At 39.9% G+C, this 19,154-nt stretch overlaps 1 protein-coding gene across 1 annotated transcript; it reads right to left on the reverse strand.

Annotated features, from left to right (window-relative positions):
- Positions 1–4,237: 4,237 nt before the first annotated feature.
- LOC148034344 (pentatricopeptide repeat-containing protein At2g33680-like) lies at positions 4,238–9,957 on the reverse strand. The gene has a single exon (XM_087679296.1). It carries the CDS (start codon positions 8,864–8,866, stop codon positions 6,188–6,190), a length of 2,679 nt encoding a protein of 892 aa, XP_087535422.1. The 5' UTR covers positions 8,867–9,957; the 3' UTR covers positions 4,238–6,187.
- Between the last annotated feature and the right edge of the window lie 9,197 nt (positions 9,958–19,154).

A 19,154-nucleotide genomic window follows, 5' to 3' on the forward strand; every position in this document is an offset into this window, starting at 1 on the left:
CATCAAAGTGGGTGAATGCCAATTGACTACCTGAATCAAGAGGCAAATCAGATTGAAGACTTGCTGGTCATTTTGGAAAGCAAGGGGAGTTGGAATACCAAAAGGGATTGGGAGAATCCCATTGTATATCAACTTCTTCTTCGACTAAGTTAAATAAATACCGAAAGGGGTGCCAGTTTTGGGGCCAACAAGGTGTCCATTGTCCAAGATTGTAAATTAATTTGCATTTCTCAGTTTTGTAATAAATGTTACTGTTGTAACTAAGTTGTAATTAGGGAATTACCACCCATCCACGGAAGGAAGGCTGGTTACACATCTACATACACCTATATACTTCTATCCACCCTTACTCCATTATCAACACCCTTGAGAGTGGTTGAATACATGCTCGTTGTTTTGTTATTTGTGAGCCAACCATCCTTTTCTTTGAATGGGCACAAGAAAATATGAAAATGTTGAAAGTGTTTTATACATTTTATACATTGCCTTTGCAGATCCTCATAGGACACTAGGCAGCTAACATGTATCCTTTGTCCAATTCCTTGGCCTCTTTGGACTCTTGAGTGAAGATAACCATCACCTTTGTAGTATGGGCACCAAACATGTACCCATTGACTAGTGTCATGCCTACTTTAGGGTGGGACCTCTCGGGTGTAAATACGGGTGAGCTACATGGACAATCCCTCTTGGTTCCTATTTTGGGCTTGAGAGGAGGTGTTAAGCTAAAAAAGATGCACTACACATTGCGCATTTATTACCTCATTCGACAACCCCTAAACACAAATGCACAATAGTGCTCTAGTGTCCCATAAGCAACACCCCTAAACTTTGGTTGGTTCCATCTCTACAAGTAAAGAATGTTTTAAGCCATTGCATCCCCAGCCTTTCCAATCTACCCATCATCTTTAGCTGCCACCGTGACCTTCACCAGGTTAATGACACTTGCATTTGATTCCAGTTGTCACCATCACTCAAGCCCTTGTTTTGACTACTGCAGCCCCTGTTTTGAGTGTTCCCAGCTGCTACCCTGATCATTACAACCTAGTGGACTGCTGCATTTTCATCCCTACAAGCTGCACTACTGTTGTTCATCGTTTGGGGCAACTTTTCAGCTTCGCCCAGCTGCTGGTCTACTCTGGGTGACTGTTGCTCAGGCCATTCTGACTACAACATCATCACTCCAGCTACCACCAGTGACCAGCTGCGTTTTGAGTTGTCCAAAACTTTTCGGCATCAGTGGTACTACACTCCGGATCCACCTCCAGTGAACAACATACTCCAACACCTCCCCCAATTCGCATCCACAAGAATCATCGGCTGCTGGGACTGCTCTGCCTTGAGCATTATGTACATACTTCGTTTACATTCAGCATCCATTTAGTTTCATCAGATTCTCTTCTACCCTATTTTGCATTATTGCATTTTTTGTTTGAGCTTTCGTTTTCAATCATGTTCATACATTCTGTGTTTTCTCAATGCAAACCCTAGCATACCTTCATTGGGTTGTCCTGTACACAAACTACATTCACTTGTTTTAAGCACTGCACAAAAAGGTGCCCATCACCATCATTTTCCCATGTATGGCAGCACTAGGCTGGGCCTATGCACTCTGATTGCACTATGTATGCTATATTAAACTTCTACAAACCTTTTATACCAACAAGTATTATGTTTAAAAATAATTTGCAGAGTGACTAGAAATTACCAGCTTGTCATTAGCATCAAGAGGCAAACATCAGAGTGCATAGGCTACTGAAATTGCAGACAAGGCCATTAGAGCTGCAACAACAAGGGTAACTAATTGTTGAACAGCATTGCAAACAATAACTGAATGTATGAGACAACTGAAGAGCTCAAGAGAACCAAAAATCCCCATGCAACCTGTGTTGAGAAACCCTTCACCTGAAGTTTGCATTTTGCGTTTTGGATTTTGTATTTAGGATTTCACAGTGGACAGCCCCAAAAAGGGGTTGGGCACCCATAGTGGGGCACCACCCTAGACAGCCGATGCCCTCCCTCCGAATGCCACCCTAGACAGTCTTGCATTTTTGTAGACTGCCTCTGTCACTCATTCTTCACGGGTGATTCATTCAGTCCGTCACCTCTTCTCTCCAACCTCTCCATTGCCCTCTCACCCCTTCAGGAGGACATTGCGGTTCGTGATTTATGGCTATCTTCATCATCTTCCTTGTGCTACAACACCCTTGTTTCCTTGTATCACATTCACTCCATGATTCAAATCTTCATCATTCCATTCATCAAAGTTTCTTCACTCTTCTCTTCTCTTCTCAGTGTTTGCCGAGTTCACTTAGTATTCCTCCCCGCAAACCCTACTGTCTCGCTGGTACATTGTCTTTTGACATGGTAGCAAAGCTGGATATCTGCTCAAACAACGGCAAAGATCCTCCACTCTAGTGAAGGCAAAGACTGGTGGTGAGTTCGACATCCACTTCTCTTCTTCTTCCGCGGCATCAACACCTTACCTGGCAACTGCTCTCCCCTGCACCTGCTATTTTTTGCCTGTGTTTCAGCCTGCTAACAGTTGGTGGCTCCTCCCTGCTATTGCGGGCTTAGCCAATCTACTCGCGGCTATTCTCAGCAACCCAGTGGCCATTTCTGATCTACTGGAACTTGCATTTCCAACTGGTAGCTCCTCCTTCTCAGCCAGCGACTCCTCCCTTCAACTAGTGGCTCCACCATATTGTTGTACCCTGTGTTTTTCTACTAGCAGTTCTACCCAGTCCGCTGGCGGCTCAACCTGTTCTATTAGCTTCCTATCTATTGACTGCATTGCAACACCTACTTCTGTTATTGAAAGCTACGTTTATAGCCGGCGGCTCTTCCAAGTCAATCAACTGCTACTCAAAACTGTTGGTTGCAACCTCTTACTACTAGTAGCATTCTCCTCCCACTCACAATTCACTTCCAGGCTTCCACTACCCTCCCACCCTTGAGGCGGACATTGCAGTCTGTGCTTCACACTGCCCTCACACCCCTTGAGGCGAACATTGCAGTTCATGGTTTGTAGCTGGCCTCTTCCACCTCTTTCTTCTTCAGCACGATGTTGCAGCGCGTAGGAGTGAAGGTCACCACAAGGGTTTGGCAAGAAAACTAGACAAGATAGATAGAGATATGTCTTCAAGAGATAAGTAGATAGGCTTATAGGGCAAAGAGACTTGCTTCAAGAGAGCTTCAAATCGAGTTCCTAATAAGAATAAGTTACCACAACCAAGAAATAAGAGAAAAAGCTCCTCTTAATTCAACTCAAAGCATCTATGAATGATTTACAAACATTGCCCTGCCATAGGGGCACATAATACTTATATATTTTGACAAGATGTCTTCTGTAGAGTAAAAAATGAATTAAAAGAACAATGCTTTAGCTAATTCTCTAAATATGGCTGAGGATATCAGCTCCAAATCAGCCCAAATATCTTCCGGAATTCACCTTTGATGATAGCATAAACTTCCCCTAACACGGTGTCGGTACGTTTGGTATCAAAAGTCCACCACAGGGGTAAGAGACAATAGGGTGAAGATAGATTCAGGGAGAGAAGTAGTTCGAAGAGAAGGGGTTCGAAGAAATTGAAGACGTAAAAGAATACTCCCAAAAAGAAATAGAAAATGAAGAAGAATACTAACAGAGATGAAGCCTATCAGTTTCTTTCAGCAATTTGAGAATATATAACTCTAATAGACAAAAACGTGTATAAAATTATACCTTCCTCTATGCTGCTCAGTTCGCCAATCTGATGCTTTATCTCCCCCTTTGGAGTGTTGTTCACTGCCTGAAAACAGTAATCGTGCGTCGCGCAATTTCGTCAATCTCTCTTTTTACATAAAGTCCTCTCAAATTGGCTGAAAGCTACATGCTTTTTTTTACATGTCATCCTAATCTAGAAGTTGTCTACAGTTTTATGGATTTTTACAAGAGATAATAACTAAAATATCAAAAATTGGCTAAAATCTAATATTTTTGAAATATGGACACTAACACTAATATCTAAAATGGCATTGGCTCTCTAAATCAATAAGAAAGCCAAACTCTAGATTTTTTTTTACACGGTGTGCACGTAGCGCCACCACAACGGCACACTCATACCCATGGCTTCTTTACCAATAGATAACTAGTCTATTGGGTGCTCCTATTGTGGCATCATCGAACACACCACCAATGCTTGCCGACTTTGACCTTTACTCCCTACCCCACCCCCCGGAGTATATGCGCCTCCCACCCGGCACTACCTGTGCCACCTCTCCTTTTAGGCCACAGAGATCATTCTGTATCAGCTATCTAAGTACTATGCTTCATCATCTTTGTACTAGGGCGCTTGGGCAAGTGAACAATTTCCCCAGGAGAGACACTATCCAAGTGGCACCTGCTGCATGAGCATTCTTCAGCCCGTAGCATTGCATCTCCACCTCACTCTTCTCTTGTTCCCCTTTTTGGGCCTAAGAGGGGATGTTGAGAAACCCTTCACCTACAATTTGCACTTTGCATTTAGGGTTTCACAATGGACAGCCCCAAAAAGTGACTGGGCATCCACAGTGGGGCACTACCCTAGACAAACAGCGACAATCTCTTGCCTATTTATAGACTGCCTCTATCACTCATTCTTCATGGCTGATTCGTTCAGTCCATCACCTCTTCTCTCCAACCTCTTCACTACCCTCACGCCCCTTCAGGAGGACATTGCGGTTCGTGGTTCATGGCTGTCTTCATCATCTTCCTTGTGCTACGGCACCCTTGTTCCCTTGTATCGCATTCACTCCATGATTCAGATTTTCATCAGTCCATTCATTAGAGTTTCTTCTCTCTTCTCTTCTCTTCTCAGTGTTTGCCAAGTTCACTCTATGTTCCTCCCCACAAACCCTACTGTCTCGCTAGTACATTGTCTTTTGACAACCTATACCAGAGAATGCATTTGATTCAGCACAACGACTTGAGCTGCTCATAGAGACAGCCCTCTGATGTAGTCAATAGCTGGAATGTTAAATATTTGCCTGAAAAATCTCTGAGCATGGGCTGTGGTATTTAAAACCATTCTCCTTCAAGGACAGACACTGTGGCAGTGTCAATGCCAGATCAAAGTCACTGGCAACATAGCCCATAAAATAAGGCCACACTACTCACTTTATGATGAGAGGATTAGGCGGGCATCACTACCAAATCTCAGCCCCTTTAATAGACAGGCCATAATATGCACAAGGACTGCAGCAAATAATATCTGATCATTTCCGAATGCACTATCTCAAGCATGGACCTGTTTACAAAGTCAGTGTAGGCGAACTGAAAATGAATACAAAGCTGTGGACAGCTGAGCATGTTTTGCAAGATACATTGTGCCAAGAACTGTTGTCTTAACTGATTAGTAGGAGTGATACTATCCAGGTCCAGAAGTTTGGTCTCAAGATTTTCACCAAAAACTGCTAGAAAGTTTACTGGAGAATCTGCCAACATTCTGCTTGAGGCCCGATCTTTGGCTTTTCAAAGTCCAACATAGATCCCCAAGGTATTTCTGCTGTAATTGATGGTAGCTTCCGAGCAGATTCGTACCCTATGCCAGGTCCCACTTGTGTCTGCTGCCCTAATCCTCATGCATACTACTGCTGTGCTCTACAGCCCAGATTAACTGGCTAACAGTACACAGTAATCAGTAGGTCAACTATTGGAGCCCAATTTACTTATCCATTCTCACAAGAGTCCGTTCCTCGAGACACTCCCTTAACAAGTCATCATATAATGTAGCTGTGTGTGACCAAACTATCCTGCAGAGGTCAAATAACATCTATCACTCATAAATGTGTTGCATGTATCATCTCTACAAACACCATAAATGAAAAGAAATGGCCAATTGCAACATTACGCTCAACCTATATAATTTGATTTGATAAGCATGGACTTCCTCCACACTGCTAAAGCCTCCTGAAGACTAGAGCGGATCAATATAAAAGAAAACTACAGCACAATAGAGGGACAAGTAACAACAGTTGCTCTACAACTGTGCTTTGTAGTTCAGCCAAGTAATTTAGCAAAAAGATACAAGGAGTTTGCAGCACTCATCAGTGTCATCTAAGTGTGGCTTACCTCAACAGCTTGACATCACCACTTCCAAGTAGGGGGATTGAATCGTATGCAGTCACCAAAGACCCATGCCTTCTTAGAAAGCATAGAGAAGAGCATGTCTTATGCCCAGCTTCTCACTATGCTCCTAGCACATCTATTTTGTCTTTCCATATCCCCAATGAAATATGACTCCAGAAGCCAACTTGCATCTGTCACCCATTTGTCTTGTGCATGGTTTTTTATTCTCATAGCTTCCACCTTGTCTGCATCTTCTTGCCTGCCAGCAGCTACATAGATATTACTCATACAAACGTAAGGTGCAGCCGCCTTCTCGTCCAATTGCAGTGCACTTTCAAATGCCAGTCTTCCAAGCTTCAAATTTCCCCATTTTTTACAAGCACCCAACACAAGGAGCCACACTGTAAGATCAGCAGAGAATGGCATCTTCTCTATCATTGCTACTGCCATGTGTAGATGCCCTGCACGGGCAAAGAGATCAACCATGCAAGTGTAATGCTCTGAAGTTGGAACAATACCATAACCTTCATTCATGATCCCAAAGTACATCTGGCCCTTCTCAAGTAGACCTGTATGACTACATGCATTAAGCACAATAATGAATGAGGTTGAATTTGGCTTTATACCTTCCCCTATCATTTTTTCGAATAAGTAGAATGTATATTCAGGCCTCCCAAGCAAGGCATATCCTGCCATTAGTGCACCCCATGATACCACGTCACAGTTTGGAAGCATGTCAAAAACTTCTTGTGCTTTTGAAAGTAGGCCACATTTGATGTACATATCTATCAACGCAGTGCCAACAGCAATATCTTTTCCCAGCAAGCCCTCTCTAACAATCTCAGCATGTATTTCATTTCCCTTGTCTGCAGCTCCTGTACTGCCACAAGCTTTCAAAATGTAAATGCAAGTAATTGTGTTCGGAGATAAACCCTTGAGTTGCAATCTTTCAAAGCACTCGAGCACTTGCTCCCCGAGATCGTGTTGGGCATATCCTGCCATCAGTGCATTCCATGAGACTATGTTCCGGACTGGAAGCTCATTAAAAACCTCTTGTGCCTTTTCAAGCAGGCCACATTTGGCATACATATCTACCAGTGCAGTGCCAACAACAATATTCTTTTTCAGCAACCCCTCTCTTTCAATATCAGCATGAATTTCTTCACCCCTTTCTGCATTTCCTGTGCTGCCACAGGCTTTCAAGATGCAAACAAATGTAGCTGCATTTGGAGAGAGACCCTGAAGCTGCATCTGGTCAAAACACTTCATGGCTTCCATGCCGAGCCCATGTTGAGCATACCCAGCAATTAACACATTCCATGAGACCACATCCCGAAACGGAAGCCCCTCGAACACTTCTTGCGCTTTCGTAATTAGGCCACATTTGGCATACATATCTATCAGTGCATTGCCAACAGTGATATCTTTTTCCAGTAATCTCTCTCTGATAATTTCATCGTGTAATTCTTCTCCCTTGTCTACAGCTCCTATGCTGCTGCAGGCTTTCAATATGCAAGCAAAGGTGACAGCATCTGGAGATAGGCCCTCAAATCGCATATGCTCGAAACACTTTAAAGCTTTCTCACTACACCCATGTTGGACATATCCTCCCATGAGTGAACTCCATGATACCACATTTCGAACTGGAAGCTCATGCAACACTTCCTGTGCCCTTGCAAGCAAGCCACATTTGGCATACATGTCGACCACTGCAGAGCCAACAACAATGTCTCTCTGCAGCAATCCCTCTCCCACAATCAAACCATGTATGTCTTTGCCTTTGTCTGCAGCTCCTATACTGCCACAGGCTTTCAAGACACAAATGAACGTGGCTGCATTTGGACAGAGGCCCTGCAGTTGCATTCTTTCATAACAATCTATAGCTTGTTGACCATGCCCATGTTGTGCATATCCTGCAATTAGTGCATTGAAAGAGACCACATCCCAAGCTGGAAGCTTATTGAACACTTTCTGTGCCTGGGCCACAAGGCCACATTTGGCATACATATCTACTAATGCAGTGCCAACAATAATATCTTTATTCACTAAACCATCCTCAAGAATCTCAACATGTATCTTGGCCCCATTTTCTGCATTTTTTATGCTGCCACAGGCTTTCAGCACTCCAATATAGGTGACTGCATCAAGAGAAATGCCCTCAAGCTGCATCTGTTCAAAACACTTCAATATTTGCCCACCATGCCCATGCTCAGCATATCCTGCCATTAGAGCACTCCATGCGACCAAATCCCGGACTGGAAGCTCACTAAACACTTCTTGTGCTTTTACAAGCAGTCCACATTTGGTGTACATGTCTATTAATGCACCACCAACAACATCATCTTTCTCAAGTAAACCGTCTCTCACAATATCAGCATGAATTTCTCTGCCTTTTTCTGGAACTCCTAAGTTGCCACAGGCCCTTAAAATGCAAATATAGGTGACTGAGTCTGGAGCGAGGCCCTCAAGTCGCATTCGTTCATAGCACTTCAAGGCTTGTGCAACACGGCCATGTTTGGCATAACCTGACATCAGTGCATTCCATGATACAACAGTTTGAACATGCATCTGATCAAACACTTCTTCTGCCTTTTCAGGTGAGCCACATTTGAAATACATGCTGATCAAGGTGCTGCCAAGATAGGCATATTTTTCCAACAATCCAGTTCTAATGATATCGGCATGTATTTTGCTGCCTCTTTGCAGGTCTTTTTGCTTGGCACAAGCTTTTAATATGGCCACAAGTGTGTGTGGCTGACTAGGATTCAAATGGTCTTCCATGTCAGTTAAGGAAAATACTTACATTCTGTTGTCCCATTTTCCCCCGAGTAGAAAGGCAGCACATGATTGACTGCTCAACAGCTTAGCAATCCTCCATTGACCTTGGAGTCTGTCCCTGCCATGACACTCAACATCTCCTTCCGGTTTACAAACCACGGTAAGCAGGTTACTGGTCAAGAGATTCACTTGCCCAAGTGTTGGTGCCCAAGGAATCTCTTGACCAAGAGTAGCAGCGCAAGGTATGCTGGTTAAGATTCTTGCCTGTCTTGCATCCAAGACTATGCAAGCACAAATGCAGGCGTGACCTGGTTTCATAGCCATCTGCATCTCTGGTGAGATCATGTATGCCTTGAACTTTCGTCTTCCCTTTTCAATTCTTTCTTTGCCTTCTGCAAAAACTCCGAGCAGGCCAAGCAATGTTGTCAGTTGCCGAAACCATCTGGCTCCAGGGTGTCTACCGGGAAATGATTCCAGCTCCCGGGACATGTTTGCTCAGTTTGGTCCTCCATGTCTTTTTGAAGCGCAAAATTGAGTCTAAAATCGAACTGAATTACAGCTTTGTGAGACTTTTAGGTCCATATACAGGGATTAATTTCTCCATTGCCCCAATAAGTATAATCAATATAATGTACTGCAATTCCCCATCAATGTATTTGTGCTGCAATTCTACATATTTCCATGTGCCTCCAAGTCTTCGCTTTTAAGTCTACTGGAGTTGATGCATCCGTGCATCAGGCTGGTACTTCCACCAAGCTTCAGCTATTTTGAGCGAATTCACAACTTCATTGACCGAATTCTCAGAAGTGTAACTTGAACATCAAGTGGCTTCTTGATCCAGACTGATTCAACGGGAGATGCGTGTGGCTACAAGTATCTTCGCCTACTGAACTGATACACTGAACTTCTGATACGAGCACGCTGGAGTGGTACCGAGCTGTGTACTGGGCTACTGGCTATATATAGCCTCTGATTCACATGGAGCCGAGTACTGGGCGACTGGCTATATATAGCCTCAGATTCACCATGGAGCCGAGTGTTGGGCAACAGGGGACATACAGACTCAGCTTCGTCAACTCAGAACTGGTTCGGCGCCTTCCTAAGGTATTTAAACTTTAGTATGTATCTATAACCTTAGTTTTTAATCTTTTTATAAATGTTTTTTAAAGTATTTTTTATTTATGTGAATATGTATTCATACTTGAAAATTTACCTTCGTTTCTTCATCCTAAGAAATGCGTGTTGTCTAATATTTATAAATGGTTTTTTACTATATTTTATATGAATAATTCATACTTGAAAAACTACCATAGTTTCTTCATTAGTGTGAGGATAATGAGGAGAGAGAGAGAGAGTATGTGTGTGTGTGTGTGTGTGTGTGTGTGTGTGTGTGTGTGTGTAAGATATGTACTACTTGTCAAGTGAAAAATATATTTGCTAATGAGAGTAGTAAGTTGTCTACATATAACCTTAGTTTTTAATCTTTTTATAAATGTTTTTTAAAGTATTTTTATTTATGTGAATATGTATTCATACTTGAAAATTTACCTTCGTTTCTTCATCCTAAAAAATACGTGTTGTCTAATATTTATAAATGGTTTTTTACTATATTTTATATGAATATTTCATACTTGAAAAACTACCATAGTTTCTTCATTAGTGTGAGGATAATGAGGAGAGAGAGAGAGAGAGTGTGTGTGTGTGTGTGTGTGTAAGATATCTACTACTTGTCAAGTGAAAAATATATTTGCTAATGAGAGTAGTAAGTTGTATACATATATTTGCAAATACATGAGGCTAAAAAAAACATAAGCAAGTAATTCTAAAAAAGAAGTGTTTGGAAAGTCAATTGAAGATAATAAAGATACTAGAAAAGCATGTAGATTTAATGATAGATAAAGAAATCATGAGTGACATCCACATCTTACATCATGTCCTTAAGAAAGATATGCCCCTAGAAAGTTTGATGAAGAATGTAAGTTCCTTATGTACATGAAAACACCTCACATCCCACTATCTAATGAATATTCCTCTTATATGAACTCTAAAAGTGGAAAACAATTTCTTGAAGCTATATAATTTATATATTGAGTATAAACTTAAAAATGAGGTGAATGCAATCCAATGTTCCCCATATTATTAGATAAAAGTACATATAGAATACATGAAAAGCATTTAATCTTTTACATCTCATATTTAACTAGAGCAAGTAAGAAAAAATGTGTAGTTAAATTTGTGAAATTGATTGGAATAGAGGATGGAATAGTAGAAGGAAGTTAATAGCTATCCAACTTTCCCTCAACAAAATGGTGGGTTTTGCATGTGATGGTGCCGAGGTAAGAATAGGCCTTTTTGTCAAATTGCAAGGTAAGGTGCTTCATCTCTTTGGTATACATTGTGTAGCACATCAAGAAGCTTTGGCAATCAAAGACACATGTGAGTACTTTGGAGAGTTTAAATATGTAGACAACCTAGCTAACAAAGTTAGTGAATGGTTAGGTTCATCTCTTCACTGAGAAGAATTGGTAAAGTTGATGGGTGCATTCTTAACACAATGAAATGGTCCTAAAAATACATGTAAGGTAGGGAAGGTTATGAGAAGGTAATTTTATCTAACTTACTATACTTCATTGTGTTCCCCTTTGAAGGTCTCTATTGGTTTTTTAACAGGCAAAAACATCACATCTTGTCATAAACATCTCTTCTCACGAATGATGTCAGTAGATGCCTAGATGAATTAGTCATTCTAGGAAGATCTTTTATGGAGAGACTTATCTCCAACTTGGAATCATGATTCACTAATTTCTCATTTTTCAATACTACCAAATTTTTATCTCCCAAAAACTATCACCATAATGAGATTTATCATCAACAAGTGGAGTTTTTAGATCAATTTACAACTAAATTTGGTACACGACCAATGCCCATTATTGGCCAAAAGCAATGTGAGGTACAATTGTGCAGATTTTTTACAACACTGTATTCTTTGTATCTATCTTTAGGGCTTATTGATGCTTATTCAAATTGTGGCAAGTTATTGTCACATTACCAAGTAGCTTGCTCATATATGAAAGGGGTTTTTCTAAGCAAAATTGGATCAAAAGCATTGGAAGAAGTAGTTTGAACCTATCTACACTTGATATACTCATATTTATTTCTTTGTCAACACTTGACAACTCGAATTATGTAACTTGGATAGGATTTTTTATGTATGGAAGCACACGAAAGATAGAGCTTCCATGAAAGATAGAAGACCCCAACAATTGCATGCTTTGTAATCAGATTATTAATGTAGTCTTTTTGCCCAATCATCATGATTCATGTCTTGATTTTGACCCTTTAATTTAAGGGTAAGGTTAAAAGTTATTCTTCATACTAGGAAGGACATAGAGATGGGAGGTCTTCAAAAATAATGCAATAGTGGCCTTGCAAAATGAAAAATGAGGGTACCCTTCAAATTCGAGCACTACAAGAAATAAAAAGGGCTTTTTCTTGAAGGGTGAGTGGGTCTCTCTCTCTCTCTCTCTCTCTCTCTCTCTCTCTCTCTCTCTCTCTCTCTCTCTCTCTAATCTAGAGATATGAATTTCTTGTTTAATTAAACATAAGAAATGATATGATATTTTAAAAACATGTGCATCCAATGTGTATCCAATGTGTACATACTCTAAAAAACTCTAAAAACAACCACAAATGCACATATACTATAATAAGAGAGTCAAAATTCTTTTTTCACTTAGTGTATGAGATGAGATAAGGACTTTAATGGTTGTACGTGTTTATGCAATGCCTATTTACTCTAAAACTATACATAGATGTACATAGACTATAAAAACACATGAACAACATACGTACACATATACGCGTGTCAACATGTGCAAACACATCCATACATGAATGCATATATACACACATGCATATGCATATAGGCTCATACACATGTAAACATATGTGAGGGAAAAATTAGAGAGAGAAAGAGGAGAGAAGAGATTACACACTTAAAATACTCACAAATGCACATATACTATAAAAACGGAGTTAAAGTTCTTTTTTAATTGAACATATGGGATGAGATAATAATTTTAACAGTTGAACATGTTCATGCAACAATGTATATTCACTTAAAAACCATACAAAAATGCACATATACTATAAGAATACATGAATAATATATATGCATATATACTCGTGTACACATGTAGACACATGCAATCCAATGAAGGAAGGTATGACTTCAAGTTTTTATATGGAGTGTTTAACTATCTAAAACTGTTTATTAAATGTTATTGCAATCTAGCTAGTCACAAATCTTAGGCTGGGTTCAGACGAGTGATGGCAGAGATATATCAAAGGGGCTGCTTTTGACGTGGCATCTCCCAAATGGTTGAGACTTCCCTTCTCTTTCCACCGGACCTATCCTCTTTCTACCGTCCCTCCCCCTCGGAAGAGCCTTGACACTAAGAAAAAACCTCTCTTTATCTTCTTGTAGCACATTGTGCCTCTAGCTTTATTGTTCACACAAAGGAGGCAGAAGGTTGGTCATGGCTTGTAGTGATGCCACCCCCGTTTGAACCCAACAAGGCTGGGTTCAGATGAGCGGTGGCAAAGATATATCAAAGGGGCGTGCTTTTGATGTGGCATCTCCCAAATGGTTGAGACTTCCCTTCTCTTTCCACCGGACCTATCCTCTTTCTACCGACCCTCCCCCTTGGAAGAGCCTTGGCACTAAGAAAAAACCTCTCTTTACCTTCTTGTACCACATTGTGCCTCTAGCTTTATTGTTCACACAAAGGAGGTGGAAGGTTGGTCGTGGCTTGCAATGCTGCCACCTCCATCTAAACCCAACCTAACTATAAAAATAACTAAATATTATGGTTTGATCATGCAATCCAATTTGTCATGCACAACATTTATACATTGTTTCACACAAAAATCACTTAGAGGCTCAATGATATTATTCTTCAAATGGCTTGTTGATGAGGCATGTGATGTAGTTTAAGTAGCCTTGGTATTCTCCTACTTCTGTGAAATGGTTCTTATTATAGCAAAAAACCTTATGATTAATAATGACTCTCACAGTTTCCTTGCCAACATCAAAGATGAAGGGGCATGCTCATTAAAAAATGATTCTCCAACAATAAAGTTTATAATCATGTAAGCAATTCCTCCTTACAAAGGAGCTCACAAGATTCCTCCTATGGAATTGAATGATCACAAGGCCACTATAGGCCTAGAAACTTTGGTTTTAGAAGCATCGCCACTTCTACCCAAGCTTTTAACAATAGCCTTAACACATCTCACAATTTAAAAAGGAAACGAGTTTTGCTAGAAGATTCTAGTTCAACACTAAATGTTTGCTATTTGACTAATTGTTATATGTACTTTAATTCAACTTTATGGCCAAAAGAATATTATTTTTGTGAAGTCTTATGCTAAGACCCTTCATATTTCTTTTTATAAGGGGTTAATAGATTTGGTTAAGCCACAAAATAAGTTTAAAGAGTTCTTCTACTTTCGAAGTTAGCCTCTACCCCCAGATGTTTTTTATGAACTCGTCCTTGGATGGAGGTTTTTGCCATCTCTATGAGATTTCCTCTACAAGCCCATGGATATTTCTTGTGGTACCACCCTTCTCTCTTGTAACTGCCATTCCTATGATAACATATTCTACTATAAAGACACACATCATGTCGATCCTAACATTGCTGTGGATGAAAATCTCAAGCTTTTGATATCTAAAGGATTAAAGCATATCCCTTCTAGAAGCTACAATGTTGAGAAAGCTCATGACTCTCTACTTATTGGCTTTGAGGAATTCCTACACATTCTAAATCTTGATACAAGTGGCTATATTTTAAAAATTTTCTCTTGTATAACTTGAAAAATAAATTTAGCATTATCCATAGTTATGAATTCAACCCTAATGTGTTCTCTATGTTACTTCACGACTTCTATACTGTAGGCATAGATAAGTCTGCCAACAACCCCTCTTTCTTTTGCAAGAAGCTAATTATCCCTCTAGCAAAAGAAAGGTTCAATGGGATTGACTTTGACTCTTGTGACTTGGATGCACCCTCCATTTGTGAAATGTTGCATGTATCCCTTCACTATCTTAATCTAGAAAGGCTTTATTCTCAAACAAAACTACCCTTCCTAATGCATGTTTGTAAAACTCATAAATACTACTTTAGATGGCTTACTAATGCATCTAGTTGTGCCTATTCACAATGTACCACTATCCTTGATGGCATCCTCTCTTCCTGTAAGGTTACACTAATGGGCTATTGTCTTGAGCTTAATAGAAAAACAACCCTACTAACTAGAGTTAACATCCAATCTTTTTGGATTGTAGATTCTAGCCAACATGTTTTCATCAACTTGCATGATTGTAAATATTTAGTTCTTTTTTAGACAACATAAGGAAATGCTATGAAAACATACCACACAATGGAGAAATTAGCCTTATCATTGTTATTTGTATTCATTAAGTGTGCTTTCTACCACTCAAAAGACATTTCTCTATTTTTACAAGGAGATTTCTGTTTGCATAGACAAAAGATCATCATCCAAGGATCTTTCTCTCCCTTGATAATTCAATTCTTGGATCATTAACAACACCTTTATTACTCTTGATGGCACTGTTAAAAGGCAAAGTAAAGGTATTCCTATGGGTTTTAGTTGTTCACCTTTATGGTGTAACCTCTTTCTAGCAAATACCTTGAATACAATTTTTGTAAAAAATTGGCCTCCCACAATAGATATGACATCCTCAAAACATTTCACACACTCCTGGTATTGTGACAACCGTCTTTTGATCAATGTACATAACTCTACCATTTATATTAGTAGTAACCCAAGTTCTATCTTCACTATCTATAAAGGAGCCACTCTTGAGTTTGATAACTCAAATAACTCCTTTCTTTTCCTTAAAATAGGCCACTTTATCTTACTTGTTACTACTTTCTTTAATATGAAACTCTCTTGTGCTAATGCTCGCACCCATTATAAAAACAAATGATAAAATGAAAAAGATTCTCCTTCACTTCTAATAGATATCTACATCATGCAAGTAATCATCCCTCTAGATGGTTCCATGAGGTTATTATTTCCCTTATTGGGCCTATAATCTATTCTAATAACCTTGTCAACACTACACATGAAAAGCTATGCTTGCTAGATAGGAGCTTCACAAAAAATGGATTTGCTAGATTACATCTTTGGCAACACATTGCTATTACAGTTACCAAAGAATATCCTCATATTAGACTTGACAAACAAAAACTCTTTGCCTTGTTAGATTGATAGGGTACATATTACGAGATCAACATCCTAGACATGTGGGTGGTTTGTAGTTGCCACCCACCCTATCATGGTTCCCAACATGTATGGGTTAGGGTGGGATTCACAAGTGGATAGCATACTTACTATGGTACTAATCTTCCTTCATACGTCTTCTACAAAGTTGCGAAGTAGGACTATTATTATATTCAAGGTTTGTCTAATTTGCAGGGCCTTCTTCTTTTAAAATATCCCCCTTCCCCCCCAAAAAAGTGTGTTCACAAAAAAGATTAAGCCGCCTATATGGACCATTCTCCTATGTAACTATTTTGATATTACTTATACCCTTGTATAATCTTTAACTAACATTTTTGATAGCTATAATGACTATTTAATAGCTAGTATTTATTTTCAAAGTAAAATACATGAATGTTTACATAACTAATACATAGGATACAATGCATATTAGAACATGAGATGTGTGTGTGTGTGTGTGTGTGTGTGTGTGTGTGTGTGTGTGTGTGTGTGTGTGTGTGTGTGTGTGTGTGTGTGTGTGTGTGTGTGTGTGTGTGTGTGTGTGTGTGTGTGTGTGTGTGTGTGTGTGTGTGTGTGTGTGTGTGTGTGTGTGTGTGTGTGTGTGTGTGTGTGTGTGTGTGTGTGTGTGTGTGTGTGTGTGTGTGTGTGTGTGTGTGTGTGTGTGTGTGTGTGTGTGTGTGTGTGTGTGTGTGTGTGTGTGTGTGTGTGTGTGTGTGTGTGTGTGTGTGTGTGTGTGTGTGTGTGTGTGTGTGTGTGTGCACGCCCGCGTGTGCGTGTGATAAAGGAGATTATCTTTGCTCCCATACTCACATTCTCAATGCTCCTTCTTGTCCCCCTGGACCACTATAATAAACCATCCATTGCCTCTATTCAACCACGCCACACCTTCCTACTAATGTAGTAATATCTTTGATCTATCCTTAAGTGAATAGATCCACGTGTATTTCCATTATGTTCCCCCCACACCTCATAATACCACTAGGTATGGATGATACCTATTTGACTAAATCATAGCCTTGGTTGGCTCTTCCTACTCACAATGATGATGCAACTATTTGTTTTTCCTCACACCTTCTCTATTACTAAGTTTACACACTTAGGCAAGGTAAAACACCCCACACATGATTGGCTTAATTACAATAATTTCTAAGCTATGCATCAATTATTTATTTATCATTTTCTTTGTCATGTTACAAGTCGTGCTATTGCTATGCATTTTATTAATTTTTAATAATTAGTTCAATTTCTTCTCTTCCTTCATTTAAATAAATCTATGTGGTTGACTTATTTGACCGCATGTTATATCTAGAACAACATCCACTACAATGGAATGGGGACATAGCGATGGTAGTTTGTGATGAAAAATAGTGGTGTTGCTTGCGTTGTCGCTAAAAAAGTTTGTGATGCGATTTGCGACGCTAATTGCGATGCAAATAGTGATGCTTAGGGACGTTAATTGCAATGCAAACAACGACGCTGATCTGAGAAAAAAATGGAGTGAAAACTCGAGCACGGTATTTTTCACAAACATTTTCGAGAGAGAGTGAGAGAGTTCGTCACCTTGAGAGGGAGAGGGAGAGGAAGAGGGAAAGAGAAAGAAGGAGAGCTCCTCATCGTACAAGGAGACAGAGGGATGTGAGGGGTGATGGAGGGGGTGATGCAGGAGGTGACGGGGCAGGTGATGTAGGGGATGACGGAGCAGGTGAAGCAGGGGTTGACAGAGGGAGTGACGGAGGGGGTGATGCAGGGGTTGATAGAGGGGGTGACAGAGACAGTCCGACGTGCGAGGAAATGGAGAAGAAAAGTCCGCAAAAAAATTTAGGTTTTCTTAAATAGGCATGAGCGCAGGAACAAGGAATATTCTAGAAACCCTAATCAAACAACTAATGAGAACATGACATGTGGAGATTCGCACCCGCGAGTATATAAGAACTTCTTAGTTGGCGTGAACTCGATTTCAAACCTTAAATGCAACGTAAAACTCAAAACTCAAACTTTTCTTGCTTAAGCAAAACCATGTAACATTTTTGTAGATTGAAGATGCATCATGCCTATCATGCTTGTTGAGTTGTGTGTGTATTGAAGTGAAAGAAACATAAAAACATAAAACGCAAAACACAAAATGCAAAACACAAAACTCAAAACTCAATTATTTTTACTTGACCAATCCATGTATCAAAGTTGTAGATGTAACTTTCTTATTATGGACGATTGAAGTGTGAGAATTGAAGGAAGAAGAGTGAGAAAAACTCAAAAAACTCAAAACTCAAAGCTTGAAAAATACAAAAACAAAAGGCAAGGTAAAAAAATTAAAACTCAAACTTCTCTTACATGAACAATTTGTGTCAAACTATTGTGGATTGAATGTACATCATGCTTATCATAGTTCTTTGGTTGTATGTGCATTGAAGGAAGGGAAGTGATCAAGTCTCAAAAAAAACTCAAACACACAATGTAAGAATCAAATACATGACCATTGTTTCATTGCTTGGTTGGTTGTTGGTTGTTGCTATTTGATAGTTAGGATTCTTCTCACCTAAATTTAGAGTTCCTTTGCACTAAAATATCATCATCATTATAGTTCATCCTCACACTAAAAGTTCACTCACATTCAAAGTTCACTCACAACCAAAGTTTACTTATATCCATAGTTCACTCACATTCAAAATTCAGGACCCATACATACATCACATTAATTCACTCACTTGCATCACCACTCATTGGTACCATCTCACTCGCTCATACCACCTCACTCACATCAATCATTCGCACCACCACTCATTTGCACCACCTCACTCACTCACACCACCTCACTTACTCACTCACACCATCTCATTTGTACCACTCACTTGCACCACCTCATTCACATCACTCATTCACACCACTCACTCGCACCACCTCATTCGCACCATCACTCGTTTGCACCACACTCACACCACCTCATTCACATTACTCATTTGCACCACTAGGTTTACACCAC

This window comes from Lygodium microphyllum, chromosome 6, assembly GCF_053477565.2.
Source record: "Lygodium microphyllum isolate KBCC chromosome 6, Lygodium_microphyllum_v1.1.10, whole genome shotgun sequence".
NCBI classification, from domain to species: Eukaryota; Viridiplantae; Streptophyta; class Polypodiopsida; order Schizaeales; family Lygodiaceae; genus Lygodium; species Lygodium microphyllum.

Excerpts from the sequence above, each read along its gene's own strand:
- LOC148034344 (XM_087679296.1), bottom strand. The coding sequence starts at position 8,866 with ATGGAAGACCATTTGAATCCTAGTCAGCCACACACACTTGTGGCCATA.